The sequence below is a fragment of the Coloeus monedula genome, assembly GCF_965178545.1.
Source record: "Coloeus monedula genome assembly, chromosome: 22".
NCBI classification, from domain to species: domain Eukaryota; kingdom Metazoa; phylum Chordata; class Aves; order Passeriformes; family Corvidae; genus Coloeus; species Coloeus monedula.
In genome coordinates, this window is record NC_138802.1 from 6,847,067 (window position 1) to 6,872,128 (window position 25,062).

Sequence of the window (25,062 nt, forward strand, 5' to 3'; positions counted from 1 at the left end):
CGCGCGCTGCCTGCGCTCCCCACGGCGCTGGCGCCCTTTCCCCGCGCAGGCGGCAGTGCGGGCGGTCCCGCGGTGCCGAAGGCCCCCCGGGCGCCGGGGCCGCTGCCATGGCGGCGAGGCCGGGGGTGCTGCCGCCGCCGCTGCTGGTCCTGCTGCCGGTCCTGCTGCCTTTGGCCGCCGCCGTCTACGAGGACCAAGTGGGCAAGTTCGACTGGTGAGCACCGGGGGTCCCGCCGGGCTGGGTCCCCCCTCCCGCGGACAGGCCCCGCGCCCGCCGCGCCGCTGCCGCCCCGGGTCCGATCTCACCGGCGCTCCTGTTCCCTCTCGCAGGAGGCAGCAGTACGTGGGGAAGCTCAAGTTCGCCTCCTTGGAGGCCTCGCAGGGCTCGAAGAAGCTCGTCGTGGCCACCGAGGAGAATGTAGTAGCCGCCCTGAACTCCCGGAGCGGCGAAATCCGTGAGTGCGGCGGCTTTGGGGCCGAGGGTCAATGCGGTTGTGCTGGCTTTTCCTCCAGAAAGGTTAATGCTGCGGGTTGGGCCGTGGCGGGCGGGAGGGTTCAGCCGGCAGGTTAGAGCTCTGTCTTAGGACTGGCTCTGTGAGCAGCCCAGGTTTAGGCATAATAACACAGAAACGCCTTTGTGGGATAAACGCTGTTTTCCTCCGGCCCTGTCTGTTGCAGTGTGGCGCCATGTGGACAAGGGCACCCCGGAAGGAGCCATCGATGCGATGCTGATCCATGGGCAGGGTAAGGGGAACGTGCCGGGGCTGGCAGCGCTCCTGGAATGCGGAGCCAGAGTTAGAGCACAGGCTGGACCTGCAGAACCCATCCCTTCTTTGGCCCACGGTGGGTACGTGTTCTGTGTTCATCCCCCTCTCCTCCTTTCCAGATGCCATCACTGTGTCCAATGCTGGACGAATTCTGCGTTCCTGGGAGACCAACATTGGGGGCTTGAACTGGGAGACCTCCCTGGACACTGGCAGGTGGGATTTCCTGTCTGCACGGGCTGTTTCTCCTGGTAGTGCTGCTCTGGGAAGGAAAAAAAGTGGGTCATGGTCTTGGTCTGGGCTTGCATTGTGGAGAAAGATTAGTCAGACGTAGAGTTTCTAAAACAAATGTTGGGTGAATTCTTTATGGATGCCTGAACCTTGCACAGAATCCCAGAATCACAGAGGTTGGAAAAACCCTCCCAGACCATTGAATCCAACCTGTGCCCAATCCCCACCTTCTTCCCAGCCCAGAGCACTGAGTGCCATGTCCAGGCCTTCCTTGGACACCTCCAGGGAGGGGGACTCCAAACCTCCCTGGCAGCCCCTTCCAAGGCCTGAGCACCCTTTCCAGGAGGAAATTCCTCCTGATAACCAATTTTAACCTCCCCTGGCACAGCTTGAGGCCATTTCTTCTCATCCTGCCCCTGTCCGTGGGAGCAGAGCCCAACCCCCACCTTGCTGCCCCCTCCTGTCAGGGACTTGTGCAGAGCCACAAGGTCCCCCCTGAGCCTCCTTTGCTCCAGCCTGAGACCTCTCAGCCACTCTTGGTGCTCCAGACCCTTCCCCAGGGTAAAATAGGAAAGTAATCCCCTCACTCCTTGTGTCTGTGCTCAGTTTCCAGGGGGCTGCCCTGGTGGGGCTCCCCGAGGCGGTGAAGTACGTGGCAGTGCTGAAGAAGGCGGCCCTGTCTCTGCACTACCTGTCCAATGGGCACCAGAAGTGGGTGGAACACCTGCCAGAAAGGTGAGAACACCTGGAAGGAGAGGTGTGAGCCCCTGGCACGGGGCAGAGGGACAGGGGCTGCACCTGCCTTGTGCTTCTGCAAACAGCAGTGTCAGAAGGTGATGTTTGGTGGTTGCTGCCTCTCTTGCAGTGAGAGCACTCAGTACCAGCTGCTGTATTCCCGTGGGACTGGAGTGATCCACGTGGTTGGCATCGTTCCCCAGAGCCACCTGAACGTCTTGACGTTCAATGTAGAAGACGGAGAAATCACCAAACAGGTAGTGGAGCCAAAATGCTGGATTTGATGTTAACCAGTGCGCTCCCAACCCTGCGGTGTGGTGGGCAGAGGAATCAACTGTGGTACAGAGAACCCTCCCTTTCACTGAGGCATTGCCTCCAAACTCAGGGATTTCATGGCTGAATGTCCTGAAAGCCAAACTGAATTAGACTGGCAGCTGCTAGTCAAGATTGTTCCATAACCCTCAGGCTGACAGGTAGCTCCTCCCAATCACGGATAAAAACAATCCTGCCTTAAACTGCTGTTGGTGTGCACACTGTTTCTGTGAGGGCTGTGTCCTGCTGAGCCCTGGCTCTGTGTGTCTGTGCAGGTGAGGGTGGCAGCCCCGTGGCTGCAGGCCTTGGAGGGCTCCTGTGGCGTGGTGGGGGAGGCGGTGCTGGTGTGTGCGGACACGGCCACGCGCTCGCTGCGCGTCTGCGCCCTGGACACGGAGCAGGACATGAGGCACATCCCGCTGCAGGTGAGGAGTGCTGCAGGAAAATTCCCTGTAATTCCTTGCCCAGCTGCTCTGGTGCCTGACCCAGCCTGCTGGTGAACTGGGGAGTGATTGGAGGTGGGGGATCGTGATCTGTAAGTTGAGGGGAGGGTGGGAAAGCTTTTTGTCTGTTACTTCTTCTGGATCGATGTCTACAGCGCTTTGCTCAGGTGGAGCCTCAGCCTCCCTGCTCCTGCTCTGTCCCCTGACCCAGGGAATCTCTCACTGCTGCTGAGGGGAGGAAGGTGTTGGTCTCAGTGAAGGACAACTCTCCCAGCACACGTGCTTGTCTCCCTTGCAGTCCCAGGAGCTGGAGTTTGAAGATGACTTCCAGGCCAGGATCTTGGCCACTCAGCCCAGTGTGACCAGCGCCTCACGGACTCAGTTCTTCCTGCAGCTGTCCCCAAGCCATTTCTCCCTGCTGCAGTACAAGCAGGGGCTGCTCAGCCACCTCCGGGACTTCCAGCAGGTACCCAAGACAGATGTACCAGGGAGAGGGCCAAGTGCAGCTGAGCATCCTTCGAACTGCTGGGCCAGCTGGCAGGTTTAAAATATCTCAGTAACTCTGAGCATAATGGCTCAAAAACCTGTGGCAGGCCAGCTGTTCCCATCTCTTTGAGAAGTACTTTCAGTCTTTTTTTTTTTTAATTTTTTTTGTTTGGGGAAACAATACAATTTAAAATTTGGCTGTGACAATTCATATGTTTTTAATTCCCCTGTGGTTTGATTTACTTCACAAGTCATTTTTGGTGAGGTTTGAGAGTTTCTTGAGGTTTTTCTTTTTAATGATTTCATGCTATTTTTTTTTCCTTTCCAGGCAGCTCTGGTGAGTTTTGCAACAACCGGGGAGAAGACGGTGGCCGCAGTCCTGACGTGCAGGAGTGAACTGGTCAGCACAATTCCTGTACTCTGGGACCAGCCCAGCCTTGGCAATGAGCACTGGGGGTGGGTTCCACAGGTGTTTCACAGGCCCAGGGATGGGGAGTCCCTTGAGGAAGAGGAGGATTTGATAAGTTTCAGTGATAACACAAGCAGGGCTTGATTATGTCCAGCTCAGGCTGTGTCTGGCTCAGTGAATGTCCTGTTTCAGCCCTGTGGAAGGTGGGCATGTGACAAGGAATTGGCTTTAGTGATCCACAGAGGATTTCAGTTCTTGGGTATATGAAACACAGTTTCATTTTTATCAGAAACAGAACAGGAGAGAGCTGTTTCCTGCCTGATGTCACAGGCGAGCTGAGACTTGTCAGGCAGTTGGAAACCTAATTTTTTTATGCTTTTACTGGCGTCTGAAGCCATGTTACATCTCTTCTCATCCTCGCTTCAGAAACCTGGAAGCTCTGATGGCCTCCATGCTGGCAGTGCTCTGGAGGATGCCCGGAGGCAGGTATGGGCTGCTCTTGTTCCCAAGTTCTTGTCAGTCCATTTTATTCCTTTGCCTGCAGGAACAGAATGACAGAGGTGTTATACCAACTATACAACCTAAAAATAAGGCCTAAAAATATCTTGAAGCCCCAGTTCTTGCTGGGCATTGAATCCTGCTGCAGAATTTGGTGTGATCTGTGTGTAACCCCTGTTCTCTGCCCTGTTTGCTACAGGATTCCTTAACCTGCTCCAATCAAACCTACAACATAAATCTCTACCTGGTTGAAACTGGGCAAAGATTGTTGGATACCACAATCACCTTTAACCTGGAGCAGGGAGGGGCCAAGCCACAGCAGGTGAGCAGGGAGGGGTTGTTTCAGTCCTTACAGTGCCATCCCTTCCCTGATTTGGCAGGATGGGAGCCCTTTAGCCAAGGGGAAAAGCATTCCAGGGATTACAGCATCACCCTGCCTGCTCTGCTTTCACCTGATTCCTGCTTTCTCCAGGGAGATGATGTGATCATTAATCTTGTTGTTTTCCTTGCCTTTTTTTGTTTGGTTTTTTTCCCAGCTGTACATCCAGGTTTTCCTGAAGAAGGATGACTCCGTGGGCTATCGAGCCTTGGTGCAGACAGAGGACCACATGCTCATGTTCCTGCAGCAGCCAGGTAACTCCCACAAACAGCTTCCTCCATTCATAACAGTCACCAGGAGAAAATTCCACGTCCTCAAGGATTATATTTTATCATTTCTTTCCTTGGAAGCTGAAAAAATTATTTTAACTCTTCTGAGTCCCATGGAAGACACAGGAGACTCTTTCACCCTCGCCCAGACAAACAGTTCTGCCTTGTTTTGTGTGGGCAGAGCTTTTGGATTTCAGGAGGTTTCTGCAGATTTCAGATCTGTTCATAGGATGAGAATGTAAGTCCTGGTGTAGATCTTCCTCAAAGGTTTTCAGAAAAGATCCTCATGGCAAAAATGTTAAATTTGCAGAAAGGATTGAAAGTCCCATCTCAGTGATGGGAATTCTCTGGGGCTGTAAAGGAATCCAGGAGTTCACGCTGTGATTCTCTTGTTTTAAATGGACTCAATGACTGTAACCCTTCTGAAACACCAGATTGCTTTTACTGACCCTGATGTTTTCTTCCCAGAAGTGGCTCCAGTTGCATGAAGGATTTGTCTTTTATGAAACAGTTAATTTAATGATATTAGATACTTAGACACTGTTCTGCATTTCATCAAGAGGCAGTTTGAATTTCCAGGTTGCACTCTTACGTTGAGTGAGTCACTTCACAGATATTAAGTTGATTTTTGATAAGATTCTGCTCTTCTTTCCAGGAAAAGTTGTATGGAGTAGGGAGGAGTCACTGGCAGAGGTGGTGAGCCTGGAGATGGTGGATCTGCCGCTGACGGGTGCGCAGGCTGAGTTGGAGGGAGAATTTGGAAAAAAAGCAGGTGAGTTTAACAGAACTACCTTTGTGAGTTTGTTTTCCTTCCTAAATAAATGTATGTATTGTTTTCTCTTTACTCTGAGCTGAGAGATTAATTTAAATCTCTACTGATACCAATTAAAATGAGCAGAAATAAACCCTTTTCTGACTAAACTTTGGATATCCAATCCAGATGACCTGAATGTATTACACTGTTACATTAAGGAAGCAGTCAGCAGCAGTAGGAGGGATTTTGGCCATGTCTCCTAAATGTTTCCTGTGACTCTTTCTGGAAGACTTGTTTCCAATAGCTTTTTTTTTTTGCTTTGTTTTGTCTTTCCTTGCTGTCCTGGATGCAGCCATCCAAGGTAACCCCATCCTGCATGGAGTGTGCTCTGCTCCTGCCTAATGCTTCCTGGTGCCACTGGTCCCCTCTGCTTGCTCTCGTTGGGGCTGAAACAGAGTTGAAATCCAGTGTTTTGGTTATTCTAAGAAGTTAAATAAAAGCCTTGGTTGGGCAGAATTAAGTCTTTTTAATTCCTCTGGATGCAGAGGGATTTTTGTAGAGGTGGGGGAGCTCTAGGTGGGCACAGTGAGAAGGAGCACGAAATCCTCTGCATGAAGGTTTGCTTTCCGTCGATCAGGGTGTATTTTGGAATGAGTGTGGAGTAGGAAAGGTTGGTAAATGCCAGAGTCTGTCACAGAAATGGCAACTGTAACATTGCAGAGTGGGAGGCAAGGAGTTACCCCAGGTTTGTGCATGGCAGCGTTTGACACCATAATTTCAGCTCTGGGTGGGACGTGTGTGTTTTCCCTGCTGTTGTCACTGTGGGTGCTGTCTGCAGATGGTTTGCTGGGAATGTTCCTGAAGCGACTCTCATCCCAGCTCATCCTGCTGCAAGCCTGGACTGCTCATCTCTGGAAGATGTTCTATGATGCCAGGAAGCCCCGGAGCCAGATTAAAAATGAGATTAACATTGACAATTTGGCCAGAGATGAATTCAACCTCCAGAAAATGATGGTGATGGTCACTGCCTCAGGGAAGGTGAGGAGGCTGGGATAGGAATCTGGTTCTAGGCTGGAGCAAAGAGTCTCAGCTCTGAATTCCCAGCCCTGTTTTTAGCCAGTCTTGGACAGAAATCATGGGAAGATGCACAGGATTTTCTGTGGTGGCTTTAAAGGGGGGACTAAGACCCAGCTTTCTTTGGGATACGACAGAGGACGATGCAGTGTTTGAATAGGAGAGGTGTTTCCCTAAACTTCGGCTTTCCCATGTGTTTTTCCTCAGCTTTTTGGCATTGAGAGCAGCTCTGGCACCATCCTGTGGAAGCAATACCTCAGGAATGTGAGACCTGGCTCCTCCTTCAAGCTGATGGTGCAGAGAACAACAGCCCATTTCCCCCACCCTCCACAGTGCACTCTGCTCGTGAAGGACAAGGTGAGGCCCTTTCCCTGCCCCTCCACTGGACAGGGCAGTAAAACATCTTCTTGGGCATCATTTGGTTGTCACTGATGGGAGGGGAGAAAGATCTGGAGGGAAGCAGACACAGAAGCCTAGGAAACCTAAAAATGATCATGGCTGTGATGGACAAATGTGTGTGTCCAAACAGAATATTTTCAGGATGGAATAGCTGAACCCCAGTTATGAACACCAGCAAGTAACAGTTAGAAAAACACCCTTTTTTTTGACTTAGACAAGAGGTAAAACTTAACCTGTTTTTCAGGAAACCAGAATGAGTTTTCTGTACGTCTTTAACCCCATCTTTGGGAAGAGAAGCCAAGTAGCTCCTCCTGTTCTGAAACGTCCAATTCTCCAGACTTTGCTTCTGCCTATTATGGATCAAGACTATGCCAAGGTGCTGCTCCTGATTGATGATGAGTACAAGGTAAATTGCTTTGCCTGGAGGCAGTTTTCTTCACATTCTGGTTAATTATTCCCCTCCCTTTCGGAGCAAGATGGAAAAAATGCTATTGAGCCACATTTCACGCAAAACTATGAGGTTATTCTGGTAAGACAGACCTTATCTTGATAAACATGTTAGAAATCGTCTTTCTGGCTCATTTTGGGGTGGTTTTTTTGTCTGTGTCAGTTGTTTTCAACCTGTGTTTCAATTCTCTTTTTCCAGGTTACACCTTTCCCAGCCACTAAAAACGTCCTTCGCCAGTTAGAAGAAATAGCCCATTCCATCTATTTTTACCTAGTTGATGCTGAGCAGGGAAAACTCTCTGGATTCAGGTTGAAAAAGGTATGGAGGACCCATTACACTTCCCTAAATGCCCTGTGGATAATGGCAGATCTCCATTTCTTTCACGGAGCTTTGCTCAGAACTGGAGCGTTCAGCCTCAAAACGCTGTGAAACTTGTGAAATCCCAAAGCAAGCAAAGCTGCATCCTGCTGGTGGAGATGGTGTCCTTGGAGGACAAGATCCAAGCTCCCACGTGCTTTTTCCCTGCAGGACCTGAGCACAGAGGAGAGCTGGGAGGTGGCCATCCCCACGGAGGTGCAGAGGATAGTGATGGTCAAAGGGAAGAGGTCCAACGAGCACGTGCACTCCCAGGGCCGCGTGATGGGCGACCGCAGCGTCCTCTACAAGGTGCTCCTGCTGCTCTGTGTGGGCTTTTTGTTGAGGGATTATCCCACAGGAAGGTCCCAGTACCATTCCCTGCTGCTACGTTGGGATGAGCTGCCCTGTCGTGCCACTTTTGCTTTATGGGCACCAGTGTCTCTGCAGAAAAACGCTCATTTTGGAGGTTTCTTTTCTGAAATGTTTTCATGCAGCAGTTAAGTCAGTCAGGGTCTGATACTGGGGAAATAGCAGCTTGATTTCTTGAGGTGATTTACACTAATTTGTTCACAATATGTCCAGGGCCAGATGAAGTGCAGAAAGGAGGTGTCTGTGGCACTGATAGGGGGTCTCAGCTGTTTCTCCTTTGTCCCTAGTCCCTGAACCCCAACCTGCTGGCCGTGGTGACCGAGAGCACGGACACGCACCACGAGCGCACCTTCATCGGGATCTACCTCATGGACGGGGTCACGGGCAGGATCATCCACTCCTCTGTGCAGAAGAAGGCCAAGGGGCCCGTGCACATGGTGCACTCCGAGAACTGGGTGGTGGTGAGAGCTGCTTCTTGTTTGGGGTGACCCCTAAAAGCACAGGCTTGAACAATATTAAGGTGATAAAAAGTGGTTACCTGTAGTGAAGGTCCTTCATGGTGCAAAATGCACACGTAATGCAGGACTCTGACCATTTTATAAGTTTAACAAGCTAGCAAGCTTAACAGAAATCATCCAGTTAGAGGCACAGTTAATTAAGTAATCCCCTCTTTTGGTTCTGCCCCCACTGCAGCCCCCCCTTGCTTCTCACCCCCCATTTATTATGTCTGTGATATATGGAGAAAATGAGATGTCTTTGGATCACTCTAGAGCAGAGACTAAATGAGATTCCAGCAAGGTTAGCTTATTGTTCTGAAATCTAAGGGGAGGGGTAGGAAGGTACCACAGTTCGTTAAGGAGCTATATAAGTTTATAGTAGTAGTCTAGAGAGCTACAAATACATGGAAAATGTGTAAAAAGCAAAGATCTTCTGGCATCAGGGGCAGTTCCTGAGTCTGCATGGAGGCAGTTTTCTGAGCACCCTCTGTGATTTCCCTGCACCTTTGGCTGCTTCCCTGATTCTCCTAAAACTCCTGGTTGCAGTACCAGTACTGGAACACGAAGGCGCGTCGGAACGAGTTCACCGTGCTGGAGCTCTACGAGGGCACGGAGCAGTACAACGCCACAGCCTTCAGCTCCCTGGACCGCCCCATTTTGCCTCAGGTTCTCCAGCAATCCTACATTTTCCCCTCTGCCATCAGTGCCATGGAGGCCACGATCACCGAGCGGGGCATCACCAGCCGCCACTTGCTCAGTGAGTACCTGCCCCGTGCGCAGTGGGCAGCGCTGAAATCCAAGCAAAATGCGCTTTGCTGCCAAAAACCCGTGCCTGGGGGTCATCCTGGGCTCCTGCAAGTGCAGTGATAAGCACCAGGAGAGTGTTTCTGCTGGCTGTTTGGAAAATGGTGTCAGAAATGGCCATGGAGTGCCAGAGTTTCCAGTGGTGCCCAGAGCAGCAATGGCCATAAACTAAAACCCAGTAAGTTTCATCCCAGCGTGAGGAAGAACTTTTCCTTGAGGGTGGCAGAGCACTGGCCCAGGTGCCCAGGGAAAGCGTGGAGTCTCCCTCTCTGGAGACATTCCAAACCCACCTGGATGGATTCCTGTGCCGCCTGCTCTGGCTGACCCTTCCTGGGCGGGGGGGTTGCACTGAGTGATCCCCAGAAGGCCCTTCCAACCCCAGCTGTTGTGGGATTCTGTGATTTTTAAGATGCTTTTCCTTTAATGCACAGTTGGGCTTCCCTCCGGGGCCATCCTGTCCCTTCCCAAGGCTCTGCTGGACCCTCGGCGCCCAGAGATCCCGACGGAACAGAGCAGGTAGGGAAGGAGTGAGAACCTCTCTTCCTGGGCTGCGGAGAGGGCTGGATTTTGTGTGTCATACGTTGTGTGGAGAGCAGCAACTCCTTCTGGCTGGACTCAGGGCAGTCTTTGCATGGAATGAAGGGTGGTTCCTTCAAGGTCAAAGGTTGGACTCGATCTTGGAGGTCTAAAGGATTCTGTGTTTCTGTTCCCAGTCTGGGATGATGGGATACTTTTGTCTGTATTACAGCAGGTCAGTCATTAAACCAGCCTGGGCTCTGTATTCTTCAGGAGGAGCAGGCAGAGGACCTGGATTTTTTGGAGTTACACTTATTTTTAAAACTTTCAAAGCCTGAAAGGAGGCAGCTCTTGTTTAGCCTGACCTGGCTGATAGATTGGATTTTCATCCTGCAGCAGTAATGAATCTGCACTGAGAAAAGCTGCCAAATGTGCTGGTTTAGGTCAGCTTTTGATAATCAGGGTAGGAAACACAGGTGACATCCCCTGTGGGCTGCTTGGCTGGGGTTTGATGTCTCTTGTGGTGCCTTGCAGGGAGGAGAACCTGATCCCGTACTCGCCAGACGTGCAGATCCACGCCGAGAGGTTCATCAACTACAACCAGACCATCTCCAGGATGAGGGGGATTTACACAGCCCCCTCTGGCCTCGAGTCCACGTGCTTGGTGAGTGCAGGGTGGAGGCCTCAGTGTGGAATCTGGGAGTGGATTCCAATGTCAGGGAGCTCTGTAACTCCCATAAGGCGGCTGCTCACAGCTTAAACATCGTTCCTTTCCATCAGAACTGTAACCCTGAGTGCATCATTTTGGGGTTTTATGCTCCAAGCTGCATCCCCAGCTCCTGATTTCACCCCTGCAGGTTGTGGCCTACGGGCTGGACATCTTCCAGACCCGGGTGTACCCCTCCAAGCAGTTTGACGTGCTCAAGGACGACTACGACTACGTGCTGATCAGCAGCGTCCTCTTCGGGCTGGTCTTTGCCACCATGATCACCAAGAGACTGGCCCAGGTGAAGCTGCTGAACCGGGCCTGGCGCTGAGGGAGGCCCAGCCTGGAGAGCAGCTGGGCTGGGACTGCCTGGAGGGCTCTGCTGGGATCCCAGCCCCCCTGAGTGATGGATCCAAACGCCTCTATTCCATTTGGCTGGGAGATATCTGTGAGGAAAAGCTGCTGGTGGAACAAAACCTGCACTGCCCACGTGTCTCCTGTGAGGAGAAACAGAAGAGATGAAAAATAGAGACTTTTTTAGTCTGTTCTGACTGAAAAAGAATGTCCCAAACCTCCCTTGAAGCCCCAAAATCAGTCTCCCTGATGTTGGTGAAGAGATTATTAAGGATGTGTGTCCTGCCCATCCTGGGCTCTCCCTCAGTGCCAGCTGTGCCCCACATCTGGCAGAGACGAGGGGTGAGGGTTGTTGGCTGCTGACATGTGGTAACGGGCTCCTGGTGTGGGGAAGAGACCTTGGGTGATTTCCTTAGGAAAAACGTTGGGAATTGGGTGTCTGTCAGTGGGAAGTGGCCTCATGGAGCCACTGACGAAGCTGCAGAGCAGTGGGAAGAATTTGAACCCAAAGTCTCTCCACGTTCTTTATTTATTATGACAACATCAATTCCTTCCCATTTGTTTCTAAATTCTCCTGCATTTTTTTTGTGTGCAGCACTGGGGTTAAGGTGGGGGTGGTTCGGGAGGAGGAGCCTCTCAGCGTTTCCCTCGGGATCACGGCTCTGCACTCCGGGGTTAAATTGTTAAGATACCGTTTGGCATCGAGTTGTTCCCCCAGGAGAGGCTGTGTCCCCCCCGCCCCCTCCCAGTGTCCAGATCCCAAATAAAAGCTGCGGAGCAGGGAGTGGGTTTGGGCTACTGAAGTGTTTCTTGGGCTGTTTAAAGGGTTTGGGGCTATTTAAGTGGTTTTGGTGGGGCTATTTCGGTGGGGTTTGGGGCTATTTAGGGGATTTGGGGGGGTATTTAGGTGGTTTTTTGAGGCCCTATTTAAGTGGGTTTTGTGGCTATTTAAGTGGGTTTTGGCAGGCTATTGAGGTGTTTTTTGGGGACCATCGACGTGGGTTTTGGGGCTGGTTAAGTGGTTTTACGGGGCTATTTCAATGGGATTTGGGGTCTATTTCGGTGGATTTTGAGCTACTTAAGAGGGGATTTTTGGCTATTTAAGTGGGGATTTTTTTGGTATTTAAGTGGGGGCTGTTATTTAGTTATTGAAGTGTTTTGGGGGACTCTTGCAGCGGGGAGTTTTTCGCTGTTCGAGTGTTTTTGGATGATCTTTGGGTGACTTTGGGGTCGCTCCAAGCCCTCCCTGGCCCGGGCGGGGGCGCACAGGGCGCATGCGCGGCCCCGCCCCCGCGCCGCCTTCCCCGCGCCGCGCACGCGCCGCGCGCCAAAGTTGCTGACTCACGCAGTGCGCACGCGCCCGCGCCGCGGGCCAATGGGGCGGCGCGACGTTGCGCGGTCGCCGCCCCGCCGGCAGGGGGCGCTGTGCGCGCCGCGGCCCCCGGCCCAGCGCAGCCCAAGATGGCGGCGGGCGGCGCGGGGGCCGCGGCCGGGCCCGGCTGGGACGTGGCCGTGCGGCCGCTGCTCTCCGCGTCCTACTCGGCCTTCGATATGAAGGAGCTGCCGCAGCTGCTCGCCTCGGTCATCGAGAGGTGAGGGAGCGCGGGCGAGGGCTGCCGCCCCTTGGCGTCGCCCGCTCAGGGGGAGCGCTGGGGGTGCTGCTGCGGGAGCAGCTGAGGGGCGGCTGAGGCGGGGCCCGGCACGGTGCCCGGCTGGGTGTGAGGTGCCCGGTGCCGGGCTCGGTGCCCGGCAGGGCAGGCGGCGGGGCTGCGGCTGCCCGGGCAAAGCCCCGAGCTCCGTCCCCGGCTCCTCCCGCTGTCCCGGGGCCGCAGCTCTCGGAGGTGCCCTCGGGCCCCATAACGGGCTGAGGGTGCTCGCCCGGCCGCAGCACCTCGGACAGGCGCCCGCCGAGAGGCTTCGGGACTGTTCTTGTGGTTTTGCTTTTGTCCAGGCGTGTCACAGTTTGCCCGGTTGGGCCGTGGGAAGTGTTGTCTCACCGGGCTCTGGGGGGACCAGACTTCCCTCTAAGTCTTTACCACTGCAATACTTTTGCTATTTTAAATACAAATAAAGCAGAACCAAATCAAGTCTGCCTTGTCTTAACCACATAGGTTTGACTCTGAGCATAAGAGTACTTAATTCAACTTACAGCTTGTTTTATGATCTAAAACACGAGATGTGAATGCTACATCACGCTCAGTTACAGAGATCTATAACCCCGGCCACAGCAAGTTGTTAGGAAACATAAAATAAATACTGCACTGAGGAAGATGATAAAATAAAGCCTTGTGGTCTTTTGCTTAATGTAGAATGGCTGAGTGTGCAGTGGATGCTTTAGACTCAAAGAGTTCAATTCACAGAGTTCTGTGCCTGCACACACAGAGCAGTTGTTCCCCCAGAAGCTGCACGCTCAGTGTTGATGCATTTGGGCGGTTCTTTGGCCAGTCTTTGTTTTAGGGACCGTTCCAGTGTCACTTTTCCCCAAGCAGCTCTGCTGTCCCTTTGCCTAAAGTTCATTAGTGGAGTGTTCCATCAAAATATCCCAGGGACACTCGAGTGGATCCACTTGAGTTCTGGGAGAGGGCTGCTTCCTCCTTTGGAGGGAATGTTGGTTCTGTGTTCCACTTGAGACAGCAGTTCGTTGCCTTCAAGCAGCGCTTCCTGAGGTTGGAGTTGTGTGTCTGATGATCTGGCAGGATTTGGGCTCTTGCAGGATGGTACTTTTTGTTTCATGCCTTGGTGTGGCGTGCTAAATGACAAAGGAATAAATACGACTTGTTCGTGTCTGGAGCTGTGCTTTTCTGTGCTGAACAAGAATCTATCTTTAGATTCCTGACAGAAAATCTTTTATCTGTTCAAGTTATTTTTAGAAGGCAGTCGCTAAGCTCTTGATGGTGTCAGCCAACCCCAAAGTGGCTGGATTTCCCCTTAAATAAACTTGCTGAGATGGCAGTGAAATCACTGGTATTATTCTTTTCAAAATAAATCAATAAACTCCTTTTTTTAAGTACTCTTGTATTTCATTTATAAGTGTAAGGTTACTGGTATTCCTCTGTTAGCAGGTGTCTTCAAGAATTGATAGAAATTAGTCCCTTATTTGACATAAATGATGGAAATGCTGACTTGGAAGGGTGCAGCTGGAGAGGACCTCTGGGTGTGTGAAGTCACTCCAGGCTGGTCTTTGGGGAAGGAGTTTCCACAGGGGAGAGAGAACTCCTGCACCTGGAGCAGTGCCTTCCCGAGGAGGAGGCTGCTTTGTGCCCACTGCCCTAAGGGGCTGGTCAGGGCTGGGGAGCAGAGCTGAGGCAGGAGGTGGGATTTGGTGCTGATTAATGTTGATAGTGACACGCAGGCTTCTCCTCAGCCGGAGTAATGAGTTTCCCTGGGAAGCAAACCCCTCTAAATAAGACACAGTACAGAGGCTGAAAGTCATTATTAAATCTCACTGTATGCTCACAATAACGCTCTGGCACATCACAGATTGAGCTGTTATCTTCTGTTGATGGTTATTTGCAAGGATTGATGATTTCTTGACAGCAGCCTTCCACTTCACATTATCATAACATCCACAACGTGTTTTAGTAAAACTCAAACCTCTTATTGCCCAATCCCTATCTCGTGCTGGATTCTGCACCTCTGTGTTCTTTATGCCCTGTGGGCACTGTGCATTGCACAGCTTGACCTGTGCAGTAATTTAGGAGCTGTCAGCCTCTCCTGTACTCTGTTATTCCCCAATTGTTCTAATTTGTTCTCTTAACAATACTTACATACCTACTGCTGCTGGGTTTGAGTTGGGCCTGAGAGGTAGGTGAGCAAAATTAGTGTCTGAAAAGGAGAGAGCACGGACTGTTTCGCATGTTCAGTCTCTAGGCTCGTTCCTCACCAGAGCAGTTCTGGCAGGAGAGGGTGAGGTGAGGCCTGAGGTATTGGAACTCGGTCGTGTGACGCTGCTGAATATCTTCCAGTAAAGCCTCTCTCTTCATTTTCTGTTTTTCTATTTCAGCTTTCTAGGCAGACTGAATAAAACCTCAGACTTAGGAAATCAAACTACAAAGCTGATGAGTATTTCTTTCTGCTCGTTTTTGTGGAGAAATTGTTCTGTTCCAGAGTTGTTTCTGTTTCAGCTGCATCTCCCTTAGAGCTGGAAACGATGGCTTAGGGTGGAAAAAGGGAAGGTGACTGGGTATGAACTGGGCTTTGTTCAGGTCAGCAGGGAATGGTGAAATCGTGGTTGGAGTTGGGTACAGCCTGTGCCATGGGCTGCTGCCCTCTGCTCCCCACCTGCCCTCCAGGAATAACCTCTGTCCCACAGGTGGAGAAGCCTGGCTTGGTTTGGAGAGGCAAAGTGAAGCTGAGTCAACTAATCTGTTCTTCCAGCTTGCTTGTTCACATCACTGCATGAAAATGTGAAAGAAAGTAAATTGATCATTCGATAGGCAGATATGCACATCCCTTAGTCTTGTCACAGGAAAAACGAGGGGCAGAACGAGATGTGGAGGCAGAGCAGTTTGTGTTCTCCGTGTCTGTGCAGGTGGGATGTGGTGGGACACCTTTAGGGTGTCACCTCTGCCATAAAAGGCTGATGTCCGAGGTCAGTGAGTCTCGCTGAGAGGCCTCAGGGGCTTTGCCTTACCTGGCCAAACCCTCCCCTCCCCAGGTAGTCGCAGGGGCTGTGCCTGTGTCTGTTGTGGTTCTGCAGTTGCCTGGTTTGATCCCTCTGATTTGCACACTTGCACAAACTCCAGTTGCCTCCATGCCATGACAGAAAGGGAATGCCTGTGCTCCAGGCCTGGCAAATCCTGCTGGCGTTAGCAGAACACACAGTCCAGGCACTCTGGGCAGCTGAGTTTAGGACAACTTAAAGGTTAATGAGCCTCTGGCAGGGAGTGCAGCTGGTAGAGCCTGACCTGTTGATGCTGTGGAGGAGAAACACTGGCAGCAGTGGAACTATTTCCTTAAATTTCCTGTGCGGACAGTGATGCTGATGCCGTGATCCGTCTGCGGCTGGAGGACTCGGTGCTGGGGACACAAGGGTTGTGTTCCCAGAGCTGTCATCTTGCCTTGCCCCTGTCACTGGACTCATTGGGGTGCTGGGTGGTGCTGCTGCTGTGCTGGGTCCAGCTGACCTCTCTCCCCTTCTCCGTTGCAGTGAATCTGAGATCCTGCACCACGACAAGCAGTATGAGCCCTTTTACTCCTCCTTCGTTGCACTTTCCACACATTACATCACTACTGTGTGTGGTCTCAGTAAGTGTTCCTTTGCTTCTCGTGCTCCTGTGTAATGACTGGGTGCAGTAAAAGTAAATCAGAACTGTTGATTTTTGTCTTTGTTTTTTTGCCCTCTTGCTGAATCAGACTTTAGGGCCAGTGTTGCTGGCTTTTGTACCACAAAATGTCAGTTCTTATGGAAAGGGAAGCTTGTTGATGGGAGTATTTGGCCACCAACTACTGGACAGCAGTGCCTTTTTGGCTGCTTATTCATTGACCGATCTAATTTTTGGTCAAGGGTTTAAATCCGTTTTCAGGATTTTTAGATTATCCTTCAGCAGTTAGAACGCTGCTGTCCCTGGAAATGTCCGAGGCCGGGTTGGCCGGGGCTTGGAGCAGCCTGATCTAGTGGAAGGTGTTCTGGCCATGGCAGGGGGTGGGACTGGATGGGATTTAAGGTCCCTTCCAACCCAAACCATTCAGGGCTTCTGTAGTTATGTTACTGCGTTGGAGTTAGTGATCAAAACATTGTGACTCAAAATATTTTCTGTTATTTTGGCTGACAATTTAGCAATTACAACAAAAAAATGGGTTTTGTGAACTTGTTTCATTTCTTCAGAGCTTCTGTCACCATTAAATAATGTTGCTGGGGAAACTGTTTTATCTGTCTGAATTCCCCTGTCTGGCAGAAGGAATTATCCTTCGCTTTGCTGACATTTCTTAGGTTACATTGTAATGAGACTGAGTTTATATTGCATCTGTGTCAGGCAGGGTAGATTGAGTGTGTACCCACACTGTGGAGCTTCCTGCTTTACTGACAGCATTGGGAGCTTATTACACTGGACTATTTTAAAACTTGCTCTGAATACAAGGATCTGCTTTTTTCAGTACCAAGAAACCAGTTGCAGTCAGTGGCAGCTGCCTGTAAAGTCCTGATTGAATTCTCCCTGCTGCGGCTTGAGAACCCAGACGAAGCATGTGCTGTTTCACAGGTGAGCACAGGTTTGGACCTCCTGGGCCAGTGTCAGTGTGAAAATGGACTTTGGGCTCTAATTCTGAAATAATCTGCTCTAATGTTCAGTGCATAAAGCAAAATTAATGAAGCTCTTAAAATATTTAAAGTTACACTTTGGTGGACACTGATTCCTGCTGAATCTTCCCTCTGCATTCTGTACTCAGAATCAAAGCTTGCTCACAGCTCGAAGTAAAGGTGACCTGAAGCCTCGGTTAATTCTGTTCCAGTTTCCTACACTCTGGTTTGGTTTTGTGCAACAACCTGGATCACAGCTATTTGCTGAGTTTTTAAAGATGTTTTCTTGCCTGCTTGTATTTCTGTCTTGTGGGAAAGCTTAAATCTGTTTGAAAGAGGGAAGGCCTGTGAGGAGTGTTCCCATGATGTAGCGTGTTGTAGCAGAGAGAGCTTTTCCAGGTGTTTTCCATAAGAAGCACAGGCAGTGTCAGTGACCTGGATTACCTGCAGTCAGGGATGTGTCAGGATCCTGGGGGGGGAGAGCAGAGTGGCTCAGAGCTGTTGCAGTGGCCTCGCCAGCTGAAGTTGCATTACTCTTAATCCATCTGCTTAGAGTAAACGATACGGAGGAGTGATTGGAATCAAGAGAGTTTAAATGGTACTTGATGTCTCTGTTTTCTGTAGAAACACCTCATTCTGCTGATCAAGGGGCTGTGCACGGGCTGCAGCCGCCTGGACCGGACGGAAATCATCACCTTCACAGCAATGATGAAATCAGCCAAGCTGCCTCAGACTGTCAAAACCCTCTCTGATGGTAGGGAGGAGGCTTCAGCTGTGTGTGTTTCACTGCAGCACTGCAGTTAGGCACAGAAAATCTGGGGTTTGCTGTCTGAAATGGGGGTTTGTTGTTTTCCCTGCAGTTGAGGACCAGAAGGAATTAGCCTCCCCGGTGAGCCCGGAGCTGAGACAGAAAGAAGTGCAGATGAACTTCCTCAACCAATTGACATCAGTCTTTAACCCCAGAGTCTCATCATCACCATCAATCACAACAGAGACACAGGTAAAAAATCCTCTAAAACAGAAAGAGTCTGAATTTCAACGTTAATAACCCAGTGCGGGGAAGGACAGAGGGCTCTAAGTGGTACTTCTTAATACAAATGTAAAAAGAATCTTTCTTAAAAATGTGAATCCTGCTTGCACGTGATCAATGGCAAACAACCAAAAACTGTTTGTGCTGTATTGGCAATACTGGATTTGCTTCCTAGTGGAAGGCGGTGTTCAGTGACATCCATGGCTGTTTGGAGTTGTGCTGCTGATACATCTCGCTTCTGTGTAGAGACTTAGAGAAATACCGTGTGGTTTTAGTGCCTCCATAATATATTTTGTATGTGCTTGCTTTAGGTGGAAGGAGAGAGCGAGGATCAAGCTGCCACAGATCAAACCTCTGCAACAAAAACCAAGAGCATATTCATTGCTCAGAATGTGGCCAGCCTGCAAGAACTTGGTGAGAATCAGGTTTCTAGCTTGGGACCAAAAGAGTGCTGGAAAAATCTCTGTCCAGTGTTACATCTCACAGCTCTGAGTGGGAAGAAGCTTTCTGACCTAAAAGGTTCTCTGGGTTGCTGGTGATTGCCGAGGGAGGTTGTGGCTGGAATGAAGTTTTCATTGCAGAGATGAGCTCAGTGTATTTGTGTTTGGAGGGGTAGATAAGGTAGATGATATGACATACGTTATGGGATGGATTATTGAGCAGATGTGGATTAGAATCACAGGATCCTTAAGATTGGAAAAGACCTTGGGATCATCAGGTCCCACCAGCTGGACCTGGTGTGCCCTGTAGCATGGACACAGAGCTTTGTGACACCCGTTACAAATGTGGGCTGGAAACTTCACCAGCTGGTGTTGTAAAACAGCCTTTATCTTATTGCCTCATCCCTGATGGCATTTTCTCACCACCAAGAGCAATTAAGTCAATTATTGAGGACCGTTAGGGCTGAAGCAGTGACACAGCCCTGCTGCTGTGGTTGGCAGGTGGCTCTGAGAAGCTGCTGCGCGTGTGCCTGAACCTGCCGTACTTCCTGCGCTACATCAACCGCTTCCAGGACGCCGTGTCCGCCAACTCCTTCTTCATCATGCCCGCCACGGTGGCCGACGCCACGGCTGTGCGCAACGGGTCAGTGCCACCCCTGCTCGGGGCGTCTCTGTGTGCCTGGGGCAGGTCACTGTGCTGGCAGGGCAGCGCTCGCTGGCCCGTCCTCACCGTGTGTCCTGCCCGCAGGTTCCACTCGCTGGTGATCGATGTGACCATGGCTCTGGATACGCTGTCCCTGCCCGTGCTGGAGCCCCTGACGCCCACACGTCTCCAGGACGTGACTGTTCTTGCTCTCAGCTGTCTCTATGCAGGTGAGTGGGTCTCCAGTAGTTCTTTAGAGTCTTTTGCTCTGCTTTGTTACCTGTGTGCTGGAGGCTCAGCCCACAAATAGCCTTTATTTCTCATGAATTTGAAGCTCTGCAGCACAGTGTGGTGACTGGGTTAATACTGAAGTTGTTACTGATACGATCTGCCACTGTTCCTGTCAGTATCTAAGAAAAAGACTGAGTGACTCAACATCTTAACAGCCTGTAATTTCTGTTCTTTCTTTTTATATTCAGAGCATAATATATTTTTACTTTAGGCTTCAGCTTAATTTGTTATAGCCCCAAATCAGCCTTGTTTCCCAGGAGTGGTTTAAGCACACCAAAATCCTGAGTGTTTAATTGGTATGGGGGAGACTTTAAGGAGATGAGGCACTTGAGAATGAAGATTGTCTTTAAAATGGTATTGAATTACATGGTAAAACATTACCTCCTTTAACTGTTCCCATGTGTTTGTGTAGGATAAAACTTCACTCTTTTGAGGGTACTAAAGATTTTTAATCTTTCCCTGTCATACTGAGCATTCCCTGCTCCATCAAGTTGACGGACACGTTCAATACCGCTTGTCTTAATGTGCTAAATAGGAACATTCTGTCCCAAGATTGGCTCTTCCTAAGAATGTCCCCTGCACTTGTTTTCCCTGAGGTGTGAGCGTGGCCACCTGCATGGCCATCCTGCACGTGGGCAGCACCCAACAGGTACGAACCGGGTCGACGAGCTCCAAAGAAGAAGATTATGAGAACGATGCTGCTACTATTGTACAGAAATGTGTAAGTAAATGACAGAGTGTTCATTGTTTTCCTCCTCAGCAAGCAAAGAGCACAGAATTTGTCTTTATTTGCATTGCAATACACAGCTGTGATTGATTTTGGGACATTAACCTTGCTGATAAAGGAGTTAAAGGGGTGGCTAATTGTAGAGGGTAAAATAAAATTACATTTGGAGTTTTTATTTTCAATTGCTGTCTGGCGGGGTGCCTTACCGTGGTTTTGGGTTTATTTGCAGCTTGAAATCTATGAAATGATTGGACAAGCAATCAGCAATTCACGCCGTGCAGGGGGTGAGGTAAGATTTCCATCTCGGGAAGCTTTTTCGCTCTTTTTGTGCTGATGTACTTTGGCATTTGGATTGACAGTATTTTATCTTTTTGGTGCTTTTTTCTCCCTCCCTTCCCCTTGACTTTTGGCACGATAGCATTATCAGAACTTCCAGCTGCTCGGGGCTTGGTGTTTGCTGAACAGCCTGTTCCTCATCTTGAACCTCAGCCCCACGGCCTTGGCTGATAAGGGGAAGGAGAAGGATCCCTTGGCTGCTCTTCGCGTCAGAGACATCATTGCTCGTACTAAGGAGGGCGTGGGGTCTCCCAAACTGGGACCTGGGAAAGGGTATGTGACACCCCTGCAGGAATCATTGTCCAGGGATCTAAGCAGGCCCAGCAAGCGGCTGCTGTGGGGTCTTGTTGGTCTCTTGAAATTTTATCTCTCATTGCAATTCACGTCCTGAGTCTTGGGAAGAAGAGAATTTGTTGTCTCCAGTTTAGCAAAGCAGTCACTTTATTTCATATTTATTTCTTTATTATTTTCCCCCTGAAATGCCATTCTGTCCTTTCTTTTCCTGCAGGCATCAAGGGTTTGGGGTGCTGTCAGTGGTGCTGGCAAATCATGCCATCAAATTGCTGTCATCTCTTTTCCAAGATCTGCAAGTGGAAGCATTGCACAAGGTATGCAGGTAGCATGGACGTTGTCCTGAGACATTCTCCACTGATACACACTTGGAATTCTCCCACCAACTTCTCTTTCTTTCAATTCAATTTGAAATTCTGTTCTCCAGGGCTGGGAGAGCGACGGCCCGCCAGCAGTGCTGGACATCATGGCTCAGAGCACGTCCATCCAGAGGATTCAGCGGCTCATAGACTCTGTGCCGCTCACTAATTTGCTGCTGACTCTGCTCTCTACTTCCTACAGAAAGGTAGGAACGGCACACAGCTAGAGAACTTCCAGAGCTCAGCCACTCCAAGTTATCATCACTTTACAAACCTGGGCCTGTGCTGAGAACGTACGGTTCTTCTTTCAGAAGCTGTCAGCCGGGGCCTCTCTCTTTCCTCTTTTCAGAGATGTAAATTTGACAAATTTGTGCTAATGAAAATGCACTTTTTTTGTAAGTTCAGTGGTATTTGTGATTTTAGTGGAAAGATGAAAAGGCTGTGTTGATAACAGATGCTTTTATATTAGAACTGTTACTTCAAGTGTCGCTTACTAACTTGACATAGATTGTTTATTTTCAACCATTCTGTGTAATTTTTAGTACAACTTAAGCCTTGAAAAACTTAATAAATTAGTTGAGACAAATTCACTAGAAGAAAATTAAAAGGCATGAGGAAGTTACTCTTATTTTCAAATTATTATCTTCCATAATCATAACATTTTCCTTGTGCTGTTCTTTAGGCCTGTGTCCTGCAGCGCCAGAGGAAGGGCTCCATGAGCAGCGATGCCAGTGCCTCCACTGACTCCAACACTTACTACGAGGATGATTTTAGCAGCACTGAGGAGGACAGCAGCCAAGGTAATAGTTTGTAGCAACTCAGGATTTTACACTGCTTTTCACATTTAATGGAAACCTGGCTACTGTGCTGTTGCCTTCTCAGACTGTATGACTGGTAACACTGAAAATACAGAGCAGTTTGTGAGGTCTGTGTGGCAGAAGTAGTGCTGACTGCACTCTTTTGTGTAAACTGAAGCCTGAGTGGCTGGGATTTGGCAGTATTTGCTTAAGAAGAGAGTGGAAATAATTTCTTTGTGTAAACTCCTGCTGGACCTCTGTGAAAGAGCTTTGCCTTGTGATTTGGAAAGAAGAAATGAAGATAGCAGACACCTTAACTGTGCTCATTGAAATTCTGTTTTAGGCCTTTTTCAGGCTGCGTAGTTTTATAAGGTATTTGCTTATGAGAGTATGGGTTTGTTTTTCCTGCCCTGTGTGCTAGATGACGACAGTGAACCAATCCTGGGGCAGTGGTTTGAAGAGACAATCTCTCCCAGCAAAGAGAAAGTGGCCCCACCGCCGCCCCCTCCACCCCCTCCTCTGGAGAGCTCGCCAAGGGTGAAGAGCCCCAACAAGCAGAGTGCCGGGGAGAACGGGAACATCCTGGCCAGCCGCAAGGATCCCGAGCTGGTACGGCCGGAGCTCGGTCCCGGGGAGCTGCGGGGGCTCGGGGCAGGCGCTGCTGGGCTGTGGCACCGTGCTCCTGCCAGGGACAGCTGTGCTGGCAGCCTCCGTGGGAAATGGCAGGCGGCGCTGGTGCGCTGCTCAGGGGGAATCAGGGACTGTCCCGGCTGGGGAGAAGGATGTTTGTTCTCTCCTGTCAGGTGGAATGTCTCAGGATTTGTTGCTGGCAGGGAAGAAGAGGCTGGAGATTGTATCTGTTTGGGTTACAGAGGGAGCGGGAAAAGCGGGGTAGAGCTGCAAGTGAAGTGACTTGCTGACAGATGCTTTTAGCTCCAACTCCACTGGGTAAAGATAAAAATAAATACTGCAGTAGAGAAGTTGGAGGCCTCCAGCCTTCTCAGAGAGTTCTGGAATCAGTCCTGGCCCGGAGAGCACAGTGCATGGAGCTGGATTGCCATGAGTGCACCTTTGCTGCAGGGGAGGGCAGGTTTAAGGGACTCGATTTATTTTGCTGGTGGTTTAGTTTTGGTTTAATGTTAACCCTCTGCTTTTGTTGCTTCTATAGTGTGTTTCTCTTTTCTTTTCAGTTTTTGAGCCTAGCTTCAAACATTTTGAACTTTATCACTTCTTCTATGCTGAACTCCAGGAATAACTTCATCCGCAACTACCTGAGCGTGTCCCTGTCGGAGCAGCACATGGCCACGCTGGCGAGCATCATCAAGGAGGTGGACAAGGATGGCCTGAAGGGTGAGTGGGCACAACCTCTCTGGTAGAGCTGTACAGCTCAGAGGTGTCTCTTTTTTTAGTTTCACGTCAAAGTTTTAGATACTGGAGAGCAAAGGTAGTGAGTGGCTCTCGATCCGTGTCTTACAGGCACGTCAGATGAGGAGTTTGCTGCTGCTCTGTATCACTTCAACCATTCCTTGGTGACCTCAGATCTTCAGTCCCCTGCCCTGCAGGTGAGCTGGGGTTGAATGCATAAATAAAATTAAGAAGTGGTGGTGTCTGTTTATGCCTCTATGTGGGTTCTCCACATCTTGAATAGCGTGTTGGCTGTTCCATTTGGCCCTGAGTATATTCTGCAAAAAGAGGTTGGAATATTTTGAGTCCTATGGTTTGAATGACCTTTGCAGTCATCCAGCGCAAAACATCCTGCACAGTGTAAACTTAACATCTAGAGTTCAGACTAATCCACTGAACTCTGAAGGTGATGAAAGCTGAGAAGGAAATGAGTTTGTGTATTTTGTCTTGGAGAGTTGCCTCTATCCATGAGTTTATCAAGAGACATTCCTACAGATTTGCTCTGCTGTCAGGACTGATGCCAAAAGGCCTTGGAATTCTCTCAGGAGAGAATCAAATTAATCCTTTTGCTTTCCTGTCCTAACTTTGTAGCCTCTAGGTTTCTTTGCTGGGTCATGGGATGACCTGACTTAACCCTGTCATGGAGGTTACAAACCTGCTTCACCCATCACTGAATTCAATTCCTATACTTTGTTGGCTGTTTCCTACTGTATTTAAAACACTCTGTTGACTGTTAATTTTTAAAAGCAGTTGGACTTTCAGCAATCTGCCTTTTTACTCTCTTAGAAAAGAAGCAAATGTTACTGTGATCATTTAAAGAGCTCTTCTTCCAAATTCGCAGATACTGAGCACAGTAGCATAACCTTTCCTGCTCTGATATTGCAGTGAATGAGAAAAGCTCATTAATGCCATTTTTCCTGCATTGGTGTTAAGAGTTTGTTGTGTTTAGGTGGCAAAGTGACAGCATTGAGTGTCCCTCAGCAGCTCTGCCCTGTATCAGACAGGAGAGCCATTGCTGTGTGAGCAGAGCTGAGAGCCCTGCTGTTTATTGTCATCTGTATGCTCAGATCATACTTTTAGTTAATTAAAGCATCAGGTAGGACTTGCCTCTTTCTAACAAGCCCCTGTTTGTTCCAGAACACACTTCTCCAGCAGCTGGGAGTTGCCCCTTTTTCTGAAGGTCCGTGGCCTCTCTACATTCACCCTCAAAGTTTGTCGGTGCTGTCCCGACTGCTTCTGATTTGGCAGCATAAAGCCACTGCCCAGGGAGATCCTGATGTTCCAGAATGCCTTAAAGTCTGGGAAAGGTGAGATCATTTTATGTGAAGCTGAAAATCAGTCATCTCTTACCTCTCTCATTTCCTGTCAAGTGAAAATTCTCTGGGCCCAGCATTCCAAGTGTGTGAGTTCTCTGATCTGGGATCCGTGTGGTGCTGGGAGGAGCAGAGGCTCAGTCTGCTGTGCTGTGGAATCCTTCACCCAGAGCCCAGGAAATGAGACCTGCAGTCAGGAGTTAGGTGGGAGGAGGCTGAATTGCAGCAGGGCTGGCTGTCAAAAGGGAAGGAGAGTATCTTATCTCAGCAGGTTTCTGCTAGGTCCTGTAAGGATGGTGCCAAGATTGTTCCTCTCTGCCATTACCGGGATGTGAAAGTCTCTGAGGGGGTTTAGGTGGTTTAAAGCTCTAATGAACAGCCTTTCCCAG

At 49.8% G+C, this 25,062-nt stretch overlaps 2 protein-coding genes across 6 annotated transcripts in view; both read left to right on the forward strand.

The window, feature by feature from the left end:
* Positions 1 to 82: 82 nt before the first annotated feature.
* EMC1 (ER membrane protein complex subunit 1) lies at positions 83 to 11,576 on the forward strand. The gene is made up of 23 exons (XM_082295554.1): positions 83 to 214; positions 331 to 455; positions 679 to 744; positions 887 to 980; positions 1,602 to 1,730; positions 1,861 to 1,987; positions 2,318 to 2,467; positions 2,784 to 2,951; positions 3,300 to 3,371; positions 3,807 to 3,866; positions 4,078 to 4,200; positions 4,415 to 4,511; positions 5,182 to 5,298; positions 6,119 to 6,318; positions 6,562 to 6,711; positions 6,998 to 7,159; positions 7,400 to 7,519; positions 7,730 to 7,867; positions 8,215 to 8,388; positions 8,971 to 9,181; positions 9,660 to 9,744; positions 10,279 to 10,408; positions 10,602 to 11,576. The coding sequence occupies exons 1-23, from the start codon at positions 108 to 110 to the stop codon at positions 10,779 to 10,781; spliced, it is 2,985 nt and encodes a 994-aa protein (XP_082151680.1). The 5' UTR covers positions 83 to 107; the 3' UTR covers positions 10,782 to 11,576.
* Positions 11,577 to 12,259: 683 nt separating this feature from the next.
* The window catches only part of UBR4 (ubiquitin protein ligase E3 component n-recognin 4), an 82,774-nt gene continuing 69,971 nt past the window's right edge, over positions 12,260 to 25,062 (forward strand). For all 5 annotated transcript variants that reach the window (XM_082295681.1, XM_082295682.1, XM_082295683.1 and 2 more), the window contains exons 1-18: positions 12,260 to 12,396; positions 15,954 to 16,051; positions 16,901 to 17,004; positions 17,667 to 17,796; positions 17,903 to 18,042; positions 18,384 to 18,486; positions 19,014 to 19,155; positions 19,261 to 19,385; positions 20,043 to 20,167; positions 20,403 to 20,462; positions 20,592 to 20,782; positions 21,018 to 21,117; positions 21,228 to 21,365; positions 21,842 to 21,959; positions 22,378 to 22,565; positions 23,147 to 23,306; positions 23,433 to 23,518; positions 24,498 to 24,667. In XM_082295681.1, coding sequence (XP_082151807.1) covers positions 12,266 to 12,396; positions 15,954 to 16,051; positions 16,901 to 17,004; positions 17,667 to 17,796; positions 17,903 to 18,042; positions 18,384 to 18,486; positions 19,014 to 19,155; positions 19,261 to 19,385; positions 20,043 to 20,167; positions 20,403 to 20,462; positions 20,592 to 20,782; positions 21,018 to 21,117; positions 21,228 to 21,365; positions 21,842 to 21,959; positions 22,378 to 22,565; positions 23,147 to 23,306; positions 23,433 to 23,518; positions 24,498 to 24,667 — 2,309 coding nt within the window. In that variant the 5' untranslated portion in view covers positions 12,260 to 12,265. The remainder of the gene's footprint in view (positions 12,397 to 15,953; positions 16,052 to 16,900; positions 17,005 to 17,666; positions 17,797 to 17,902; positions 18,043 to 18,383; positions 18,487 to 19,013; positions 19,156 to 19,260; positions 19,386 to 20,042; positions 20,168 to 20,402; positions 20,463 to 20,591; positions 20,783 to 21,017; positions 21,118 to 21,227; positions 21,366 to 21,841; positions 21,960 to 22,377; positions 22,566 to 23,146; positions 23,307 to 23,432; positions 23,519 to 24,497; positions 24,668 to 25,062) is intronic.

Coding starts and splice junctions, on each gene's coding strand:
- EMC1 (XM_082295554.1), top strand. CDS start 108: ATGGCGGCGAGGCCGGGGGTGCTGCCGCCGCCGCTGCTGGTCCTGCTG. Junction 5,299..6,118: donor AGAATTTGGAAAAAAAGCAG/GTGAGTTTAACA, acceptor TGCTGTCTGCAG/ATGGTTTGCTGGGAATGTTC. Junction 7,520..7,729: donor CTGGATTCAGGTTGAAAAAG/GTATGGAGGACC, acceptor TTTTCCCTGCAG/GACCTGAGCACAGAGGAGAG.